Source organism: Gekko japonicus, unplaced genomic scaffold, assembly GCF_001447785.1.
Source record: "Gekko japonicus isolate JY-2015 unplaced genomic scaffold, Gekko_japonicus_V1.1 scaffold5017, whole genome shotgun sequence".
Classification (NCBI taxonomy): domain Eukaryota; kingdom Metazoa; phylum Chordata; class Lepidosauria; order Squamata; family Gekkonidae; genus Gekko; species Gekko japonicus.
This window is the reverse complement of record NW_015163769.1, coordinates 17,760-28,801: the sequence shown is the minus strand read 5'-3', so window position 1 is coordinate 28,801 and position 11,042 is coordinate 17,760. Positions and strand designations below refer to the sequence as shown.

The following is an 11,042-nucleotide window of genomic DNA, read 5'->3' as shown; positions in this document are numbered from 1 at the left end:
GGGGACCCCCCCCCCCCCCCCCGTACTGTCTACACTTTTGCTTGACGGGATCCATGTAGCCTTCATTTCCCCTTTTTTGGTGCTTAAAAAAAAATTGCCTTGTCATCTTCCGTCTTGAACACATACTCCCTTTCTAATCTTCCTTCATTGCTTTGGTTTGGTGGCTTTTAAATTCTTGTACATTTCTTTCCAATATGGCATACCCCCAGTAAGCGTGGCTGTCGGTAGATGCAGGATGTTTAGCCTAAAGGTCAGTACTGAGGCTAGCGTCCACGCTAGAAACGGCTTCTTGAGCCATAGCAGAGATACAGAGAGAACACTCATGTGCCATTAACCATGTAGGCATTAGACAAGTTCAGATAGGGCTGTCAAAACGAACGGAGCTGGTTCCCTCATGCGGACTGTCCTTCTTCTTTACTTCACATGATTTCTCCGATAGTTCCTGGGTATAGGATTGCACAGGGAAACGTGACACGAGATGGTGGCAAACTGTACATCATGGGTCCTCAGTGTTTTTGAGCCTGTGGACACCTTTGGAACTCTGACACAAGAGAGTCAGCGCAGCCACGAAATGGCTGCTGCTGGAGGCGGAGCCAGCCAGAGAATGGCTGCCGCAGCCAATGTTCCCTCTAAGCAGTGGAGTCTTGTGAGCAAAAATCCTACTTTGTGAGCTCCTGGCATTAAAGTTGTGAGCGAGCGATTTGGCTGCTGCATAAATTTGTCTGTTCTGGAGCCCTCCTCTCTGAGCCAAGACAAAAATGTGTGAGCCGGAGGCTAAAAAACCGTGAGCTAGCTTACACCAACTCAGCTTAGAGGGAACACTGGCCGCAGCTTACTTTGAGTCGCACAGTGAAAATCCTTGTGCTGTGGTGGCAGCTGCTGCCGAAGCAATGTTTTAAAAAGTCTGCACAGTCAATCAAATCTCCATTGACCAATCGTAAGCATTCCTGAGCAAAAGACCCACCCTGCCCACTTTATTAAAAACTTGGGCACCAGGAAAGCTGTTGGTGGGCAGCATGGTGCTCATGGGCACCACATTGGAGACCCCCGCTGTACATGGATGCATTGCCGTGAATTCTGCGATGGCAGCACATCCAGAAGCATAAACTACAGCGTTTCCCCCCCTTGTGTGGTGAAGTTCAAACTCATTTTATCACACAACCCCGTATCAAGGGATACAGTCGGGAAGGATTGGTGGGCCGGGGGTTGGGGGGGGGAGAGAATGGCTTGACTTGCATATGTGATATCACACTTCCTGTGTCCTGTGCTCTAACTTTGTAGGGACATGACACGACATATAGTTTTTCAGTTTTTCTTTAGTTTGGGACATGACACGACATATAGTTTTTCAGTTTTTCTTTAGTTTAAAGGCCCGTGTCTTCTAACTCTTCTCTCATGCTCCTGAACAGCAAGTTCTGAAGCATATTCTGTGGGGAGAGCAAATTTTGGGGTTTTGTTGCCTTCCTTTTAATTGGCCATTGTAGGTGGAAAAACCGTGAAAGTGCGAAAGTGGGCTGAAATGCATGTGGCCCATACCGAACCAGCGCGAATCTTCCCAAAGGTTCGCTTCTGAATTATTTAGTCGATAATTTAACCGAAACTGACACGGAATTGTATTGTGAACTGCCGTAGGCAACATGACTGAGAAGACAGTCGTTTTTTTGAAAACCATAAAGGACATTCATTCTGATTTCTTCCGATTTTAGTAAACTGCATTTTGGTCCCTCTGCTCTCTGACAGATAGTTTCAGGAGGCCGTCGTGACGGTCTGCAGGGGAACAGCCCGATTCAAGTCCAGTAGCGCCTTCGAGACCAACACGAATTTTAGGGCGTGAGCTTTGGAGAGTCAAACAGCTCCGTCAGGTACAAGTCAGATCTCTGAGTCCTTGTATCCCAGTCTGAAGGGAGCAGGAGTGTTGCGAAGAAAGGAGTCAGGATGAAGAGGTACAACACATATTGTAATCAACTTAGTTAAAGCAGAGGAGAAATACTTAGGGGCAGAAAATCATCATCTGTTGTGAGAAAAGACTCCTTTGTCCCGGTTCAGCCCTGGGGGGATCTGTTGTTCTGATTTTGTGAATGAACACGTTGTAATCTCCCCTTGAAACGTCTCTGTTTGAGGACCGCCACTAGTTTGCTAATATTAGTTTTCTGTCCCTAAGCATCCCTCCTCTGCTCTAATGAAGATGATTGCAGTGTGCATGGTACCTCTGCATCCTGAGTTCCTACTCTGCAACACCCCTACCACCTTCTGACTGGGATATAAGGACTCAGAGATCTGCTTTCCTCTTGTATCTGACGAAGGGAGCTTTGACCCTCGAAAGCTTAAACCCCAGAAATCATGTGGTTCTTTAAGGTACTACCGGACTTGAATCTAGTTCTTTTCTCTGTGCATATTAGCCCATGAGGCTTCCCTCTGTAGCTTAGATAATGTATTGTGTTCAGTTGCTGAAGATGAAGTTGCCCTCCTTGTATTTGTCTTTACGTGATAAATAAGAAGCATTCCTTTTGGTATCTCTATTTACAGGTCATAAAAGCTTTAGGTAAAAGCCCAGGCTAGCCCAGTCTCAACTGATCTTGGAAGCTAAGCAGGGTCGGCCCTGGTGAGTACTTGGATGGGAGACCACCAAGGAAGTCCAGGGTTGCTATGCAGAGGCAGGGAATTACCTCTGAACGTCTCTCGCCTTGAAAACCCCTCCGGGGGTCGCCATGTCAGCTGTGACTTGACAGCGCTTTCCACCTCTAAAAGCATGAGGACTAATTGAAGTTCCTTCATTTGGATTTCATGCAAAGTTAGAATATTGGTGGGACACAGGATAAAGGTTGCCTTTTTGATGCCTGTATTTGTTGTTGTTTTTTTAAAGGCCATGGAGAATTACAGCAGTCGTTTTAGTGTATGGCATTTTCTGCAACTTCTAAATAGATCATGAGGCACATGAAACCTGAAAAATATTGGTATTTCCCGATATTTCTGAATTCCAATACTGGTATGCTATTTGGATTCGGTGAATATTTGGGATTGCTGAATTTTTTTGGCTCCATTATACCCTATGGGGACCATTATAGTCAATCCAGGGCTCTATGGGGCTCTGTGGGGGCTGTTTTTTGAGATAGAAGCACCAATTTTACAATATAGATGCTGGTGCCTCTCCTCTAAAACCAAACAAAAAAATCCCAAGTTTCAAAAAGATTGGACCAGGGAATCCAATTCTATGGACCGCAGAAGAATATGACCCCATCCTCCATTGTTTCCAATGGAGGGGGGAAAGACATTTGAAGGGAATGTGGTCCCTTTAAATGCCTTTTGCAAGCCATGGTAGAACTCTGAAGGCATTTAAAAGGCTCATGTCCCTTTAAATGCCTTCTCCAATCCACGTCTTCACCTGGAAGGTGTTTAAAGGGATTGCAGTCCCTTTAAAAACCCTTTAACACCAGCCAACTAGCGGCCCCAAAAATCCAGAATATTTTTGGGGTTTTGGGGGTTTGGCTGTATTGGATTGCCAGAAAAATACCCTGGCTGATATCCAGCTGAAAAAATACCCTGCAAAATACCGGTAAGGTGTTTTTCGGGTTGTTGTGTTTTTTTGCTCAGATAAGCCGAATGCACAACCCCAAGTGGACTGTATGGCCTTGTACCCCACTGAGGTTTTACCTTCCCTCAGTTCCACTCCCCAATCTCCAGGTATTGCCCAAATTCGAACTGGCAACATCAGCTGCAGGTGCCTTGAATGTCTTCCCATATTTTATCTTCCCAAAATTGTGCAGGCCGATCCTGTGCCTGTCTGCCCCAGATTTTCCACAGTGTTGCGACCAGGTGAGCTTGCCTAGGATTGCAGGCTTAATCTGCCAGTGATAGGCTAAAATAGCTTCCTCTCCCCATGTGGAACCTGCAGTCCCCTATTTGCTTTTGCTGCTTGCTTTTTATGCTTCCGCAGCCTCTCGTTACTCCCATTCAGTGCTGTGCGTGGAAACACGACGACATGCATGGAAAGTCTATTCTGCTAAGCCCGCCTACTTATGTGCAATTCCATATCACGTACCCCTTTTCATATAAATGTATGATAAAACAATACCAAGGTGTCTGAGAAACGCTCCGTGCAAAGCTAGGACCTCCGGTGTCCCAGAGCTATGGTTGTAGCTTGCGTATGACGGTGAGTTGACATTCCTTTCAGAACGGCACAAGTCACCCTTCTTGACTCTTCACGGCAGAGTCCGGCCCAAAGCTGGAGGCATGGAAAGTAAATTGAAACCCGTGAGATTTATATGGGCGTAGCAGATTGTGGAACAGTGGTTGTTTCCCTTCCACAAATAAATTTCTTGAGCTGCTTTTCAGTTGAATACCTTAACTCAGGGGTCCCCAACAGTGTTCCCTCTAAGCTGAGTTAGTGTGAGCCAGCTCACAGTTTTTTAGCCTACGGATCACACATTTCCGTCTTAGCTCAGGAGGGATGGCTCCAGAGCAGACTAATTTATACAGTAGCCAAATCACTTGCTCACAACTTTAATGCCAGCAGCTCAGAAAGTAGAATTTTTGCACACAAGACTCCACAGCTTAGAGGGAACATTGGTCCCCAATACAGTCCCCGTGGGCTCTGTGGTGCCCACCACCAAGCCCTTTTCTGGCAGTTGCCAAGTGTTTTAAGGATAAGTTGCAAAAACTTTTACTGTAGTAATTTCTGTAGAAAATGTTCTTCTATTATCTCTCACACGCTAACGAATACTGCGCAATGGACAATTTGTTTCACAATATTTGCTTCATCTGAGCGTGTAGCAATCCCAGTTCTTATCGATTTCTACTTATCACCTCTTGAAGGAAACATTCCATGTTGACTCTCTAATAACAGAACCCAAGGTCTTCACAATGCTACATGCTCAGATAAAGCAAATATTGTGAAACGAATTGTTCATTGCGCAGTATTCGTTGGCGTGTGAGCGATGACAGAAGAACATTTTCTACAAAAATTACGACAGTAAACGTTTTTGCAACTTATCTTTATTGACTCTTCGTTATTTTTGTCATGGAATGTTGTTTTTGGAATTCCACTTCCTCCCATGATCTCTCATTTTTGGCTTCTCAGTGTTTTAAGGAGACAGGTGGGGCATAGTAGGACTTTTGCCCAGCAAGGCTTCTGATTGATTATTGGAGATTTGATTGGCTGGGCAGATTTTGTTTCAAAGGTTGCTTTGGCAGCAGCTGCCACCACAACACAAGGATCGGAACTGTGTGACTGAAGTTAAGCTGTGGCAATCCTTTTGCGGCTGTCTCCGGCTTCTCCTGCAGCAGCCATTTTGTTGCTGCACCCACCACGCCATGTCAGAATTCCAAATGTGCCCACAGGCTCAAAAAGGTTGGGGACCACTAACCTGTCCCCTTGTTCTGTCTCTTGGCCCCCCAAAGATTGTATCAGAAGCCTAGATTTAAAACAGCAGTTTCTTTTGTATAGGATTTGTTCCCCAAAGGGGATTGCATAAAACCATTTTTTTTTGGTGGGGGGGATATTAATTTAAAGGGCTCAGAGGTTACGACGCCGATCTGCAGACCAGAAGGTCAGTAGTTCGGCAGTTCGAGACCCGAGTGCCACGTGACAGAGTGAGCTCCCGTCTCTGATCCCAGCTCCTGCCAACCTAGCAGATAGAAAGCAAGAAATTGCAAGTAAATAAATAGGTACCGCTTCGGTGAGAAGGTAACAGCGTTCTGTGCACCTTTGCATCTAGTCATGCCGGCCACATGGCCACGGAAACGTTTTCGGACAGCGCTGGCTCTTCAGCTTGGAAACAGAGATGAGCATCGCCCCCTAGGGTCGGATTCGACTAGCTTTTGATCAAGGGAAACCGTTACCTTTTTACTTTAATGTTAATTTACCAGTTCCCGTTTCTCCCCATAGGACCTTATGGTAGGCGATGAAGCGAGTGAGCTGCGGTCCATGTTGGAAGTGAACTACCCGATGGAGAACGGCATTGTCCGGAACTGGGACGACATGAAGCACCTTTGGGACTACACCTTTGGACCAGAAAAACTGAACATCGACACGCAAAACTGTAAAATACTGCTGACAGAACCTCCCATGAACCCAACGAAGAACAGGGAAAAGATTGTGGAGGTGGGTACTTCCGAGAGAACTCCAAAGACAACAACAACTGGGGCCAATATCAGTCCAATAATACACTCTTAAACATTAGTTATGTATGCTAATACAATTACTTTTATACTTGATTATAGTATCTAAGTATACAAAATATTTTCCTGGTTTCTAAAGACTCTTCTCAGCTTCGAAGCTTAGTCTATCAAGGACAGGTCCCACATGAGATATGGTTTAAGGAAATAAGGGCTAGTCCCTGTATTAAATGTAGCAACTCTTGAGAACAGTCTTTAGAAACCAGGAAAATAACATTACAACATAAAGAAAATTTATACACAATACCAGTTAAGTTTCTTCTGAGGAAGTTAAGAGACGAAAACAAGCATAAGCCGGCTGCTTTGTCAAGAAGCTCTACATTCTTTTGACTGTTAACAGCACATGTTTTGGAATTCCACTAGTATCTTCTGGCTGTTGGCAGCAATTGATATTTTGTATTACCGTGTTATTGTATAACATTAAGATATTGTATGATCAGGTTGTATACCTTGTGAATATTTTGTATACTTAGATACTATAATCAAGTATAAAAGTAATTGTATTAGCATACATAACTAATGTTTAAGAGTGTATTATTGGACTGATATTGGCCCCAGTTTTGTTGTCTTTGGATCTGCATTCTTCCTGTCGTGTCGTGTTCTGATGACAGCTCCGCTTCAGATTCCTGCCATTCCTACTTCTATCGGATTGTTTTTTAGACCTAAGAGTCACGGAATCACAGAGCCGGAAGGGGCCAGACAGACCATCTAGTCTGACCCCCAGCTCAAGGATCATCCTAGAGCAGTGATGGCGAACCTTTTAGAGACCGAGTGCCCAAACTGTGACCCCAAACCCACTTATTTATCGCAAAGTGCCAACAAGGCAATTTAACCTGAATACTGAGGTTTTACTTTAGAAAAAAACAACTCATACATTAACTTAAGATGATCCAAACAAAGTAAGGAAAGCAAACCCAAATGCTTTCATTTACTTGAAATTATTTGGCAGATAATTCGACACTTTAATGATGGTCTGGGCCTGGCTGGGGCGATGGCACGCGTGCCCACAGAGAGGGCTCTGAGTGCTACCTCTGGCACCCGTGCCATAGGTTCGCCACCACTGGCCTAGAGCATCCCTGGCATTAGTGTTTGTCCAGCCGCTGCTTCTTACGGACTGCCAGTGAGGGGGAGCTCACCACCACCTCCCTAGGCAGCTGATTCCACTGCTGCGCAACTCTTACTGTAAAGAAGTCTTCCGGCTCTAAATTTAACCCCATTCTTGCGAGTCCTCTCCTCTGCTGCCAACTGGAACAGCTCCCTGCCCTCCTCTAAGTGACAGCCCTTCAAATACTTCAAGAGAGCAATCATGTCCCGCCTCAATCTCCTCTTCTCCAGACTAAACATTCCCAAATCCCTCAGCCTTCCCTCATAGGGCTCGGTCTCTAATAATCCTCGTAGCTCTCCTCTACCCCCGCTGAATTCTGTCCACATCCTTTTTGAAGTGAGGCCTCCAGAACTGCACACAATACTCCAGGTGCGCCCTGACCAATGCAGTGGACAGCAGGACTATGACACCTTGCGACTTGGATGTTATGCCTCTGTTGATACACCCCAAGATTGCATTAGCCTTTTTTGTCGCTGCATCACACTGGCTGCTCAGATTTCACTTATGGTCCACCCGTACCCCAAGATCTTGTGCACACATACTGCTACCCGGAAGTGTAACCCTCATCCTAATGCATGTATCGATTGACGCTGTGTAACACACCTTGCATTTCAGTGAGAAAGTCAAGTTATAAATAAATGAAATCTCTACAAATAATAGAATTCTGTCTGTCTGTGGCATGCATAACTCCTCAGAGAATAAAGCTGAGCACCTCAGAACAGGCCACTGGCTTGGATATGATCGTGGAATTTGCAGTGCCAGACATGAAAGGAACCCCAACGTCCTGGACCAGGCAATCCCAAGACTCCCCTTATCCCCCAGTTTATTGCACTCGAAGCTGGGGGTTGGATTTACAGACAACTGTACAGCTTCTGTCAGGAACATATTTGAGCAAGCCATCAAAATAGGATAAGAAATGGTGCTTCTTTGTTATTCCTATTAAATCCCAACACTTTCAGAATCCCTCCCCCCCAACTATTTCAGGCTCAAAAAGCTTCTTTTCATTCTTCAGCAGAGTTGTTTTGGTAAATTTGTCACCCAACCCTAACCTCACCTTAAAGAAAAGGAAGCTATTAGTTGCCTCCATGCTTAAGTGGAGACAGATGGAGCATAACAGGGTCTGTAAATTCTGCTACCTAATCCTACAGGTGTAAAGTCTAGCTGTGGTTGCTCAGTGTGGCAGGAAAGGCACTCTGTTCATGCTCAAAGGCACTGCCAGCTAATGGAAGAAGAAGAAGAGGAGGAGGAGATTGGCGTCTCAGAGCGGCTTACAAACTCCTTTCCCTTCCCCTCCCCACAACAGACACCCTGTGAGGTGGGTGGGGCTGAGAGAGCTCTTGACAGAAACTGCTCTTTTTCAAGGACAGCTGTGCCAGAGCTTTTGACTGACCCAAGGTCACATCAGCAGGTGCAAGTGGAGGAGTGGGGAATTAAACCCGGTTCTCCCAGATTCGAGTCCGCACACCTAACCACTACACCAAACTGGCTCTCAGAAAACTAGACTGAAAACAAAAGGGAGTAAAATGCTACCCAAAAAGGTCAGGAAAAACTCACACCCAATGCTTACAAAAGACTCTTAAGCCCTCTAGAAAATAAGTGAACACTCTAAGGCATGAACGTCTCTCCAGTGTCCCTTGGGGTTGCCAAGCAACACCAATATGGCAGCCAAGATCTTACCTGAACAACATTCATTACAAGCGTGAAACTGCTAAACTGACCCAGTATTGTATTGGCAATGACACCCGTTCACTATTAGTTTTAGGAAACAATAAATCTTTAGAAGTGGAATATTTTGGCCAGAAAAATGAATCATTGGGGGAAATTTCCCAAAAGGTGGGTGTGGCTGGATGACCAGACTTCTGGTAACATGGGGGTGCGTCCTGATGTGCTAATGGGCTGTGCTGTCAGGGGTGTGGCCCAATATGCTAATGAGTTCCTGCTGTTGGGTGTGGCCAATTATGATAATGAGTTCCTGCTGGGCTTTTTCTACAAAAAGAGCCCTGCCTCCAAGTAATCATTCAGGGCTGTATATCTTGCTGCACATGAATCATGGAAGGAGGCCAAGAGGTAAGACGGCCTCAGACAAGCACCCACGTAGGCCTTGCTCAAAACCCCCAGCCCCCGACGCCAGTTCTCTAGCCCGCCACTGCCATTTCCAAGCTTCCCTATCTTGGGCCAGACTGCCAAGCAAAAGGAGTGCCTCTAAATCAGCTTTTGACCCGGACATACCTAGATTACGCCAGCAGTTTTGACAGAAATCTTCCACCCCGAGTCAACTGCTAGAAGCGGCGCCCCGTCACTGGACGACACACTGCAGTCCATACCAAGGTCTCTGCAAGACCCACTTAGCCCTCAGTGAGTTGGATCCAGCTGGCGTCTCCGCTGGTGAAAATGGGAGGAAGGGGGTCCTCTTTAACAATCAAAAAGACTATGCTGGGATTAATTCACTATACAGACACAAAAGGGAAGTTCGGTGTGAGTAGATAAACGATATAGAGGAAGAAGAAGAAGAGATTGGATTTATACCCCGCCCTTCACTCGGAGTCTCAGAGCGGTTTACAATCTCCTTTCCCTCCCCCTCCCCACAACAGACACCCTGTGAGGTAGGTGGGGCTGAGAGAGCTCTTTCGAGGACTGTCCTTGAGAGAACAGCTCTGACAGAACTACGGCTTGCCCAGGGTCATCCAGCAGCTGCAGGTGGAGGAGTGGGGAATCAATCCCGGTTCTCCCAGATTAGAGTCCGCGCACTTAGCCTCTACACCAAACTGGCTCCCAAACCAAATTACATCGAAAACAGACCATCAGACATGATATTGCTCCCTATTAACCACTTTTTAACATGAATTATACAGTACAATATGGAGCTGCGGTGGCTCAAGTGGTTAAGACGCTGAACTGCAGGCTGTGGGAGGTCAGTAGTTCAGCAGTTCGAGACCCCCGAGTGTGCCACAGGATGGAGTGAGCTCCCATCTCTAGTTCCAGCTCCTGCCAACCTAGCAGTTTGAAAGCAAGAAATTGCAAGTAGATAAATAGGGACCACTTCGGTGGGAAGGTAACAGCGTTCTGTGCGCCTTGGTGTTTAGTCATGCCGGCCACATGACCACGGAAACGTCTTCGGACAGCGCTGGCTCTTCGGCTTGGAAACCCTAGAGTCGTACTCGACTGGCTTTCGAGCAAGGGAACCTTTACCTTTTGTACAGTACAATAACTGTCATCACTTACCATGTAGCAACATTCAGTGTGTTGTTTAAATGGGGCCAGATACCAGGACTCGAATGCGATTGAGGTGCAGCCCGCCAAACTATTTCCCGTCTGTCACAGGAATGTGAGCATCATGCTTTCCAGGGAGATGTGACGGAGCTCTTTGAACTCTCCCCAGCTGCGATTGAGTGGATTGAAAATTTAGGTATTAGTATTCAGGGGGATTGGCCAGTCGGACTGCATATTCGTTGTATCAACTTGGTTATGTATTTTATATTATTATACGCTTCCTGTGTGTAACTCTGCCATACGAGAAATAAAATAGCTGCAACTTGGTGGCCCTTTCCACCAGCAAGAGGTAAAATCTTCCCAGAACTGACTGGCTTCCTGAATACAAGATGCCCTACCTCTTTAAAATGATTGTAAGGTTCGTCCATTCTAGAACAAATTCCATTTTGGTATGGAAAGTAGTAAAGTTCTGCTGCAAGCTACTGAAAAGCAGTTGCACCTGAACACCAACTGTAGGAACAGAAGTCTATAAAACCTTGGGAACCGACTACTG

General features: G+C 46.0%; 1 protein-coding gene across 1 annotated transcript in view; it reads left to right on the top strand.

Moving 5' to 3' along the window:
- LOC107107618 (actin-related protein 2) overlaps window positions 1–11,042 on the top strand; it is a gene marked incomplete at its 3' end in the record, with an annotated part of 36,801 nt that overhangs the window by 9,569 nt on the left and 16,190 nt on the right. Inside the window, exon 3 of the mRNA XM_015407926.1 lies at window positions 5,885–6,100. Coding sequence (XP_015263412.1) covers window positions 5,885–6,100 — 216 coding nt within the window. The remainder of the gene's footprint in view (window positions 1–5,884; window positions 6,101–11,042) is intronic.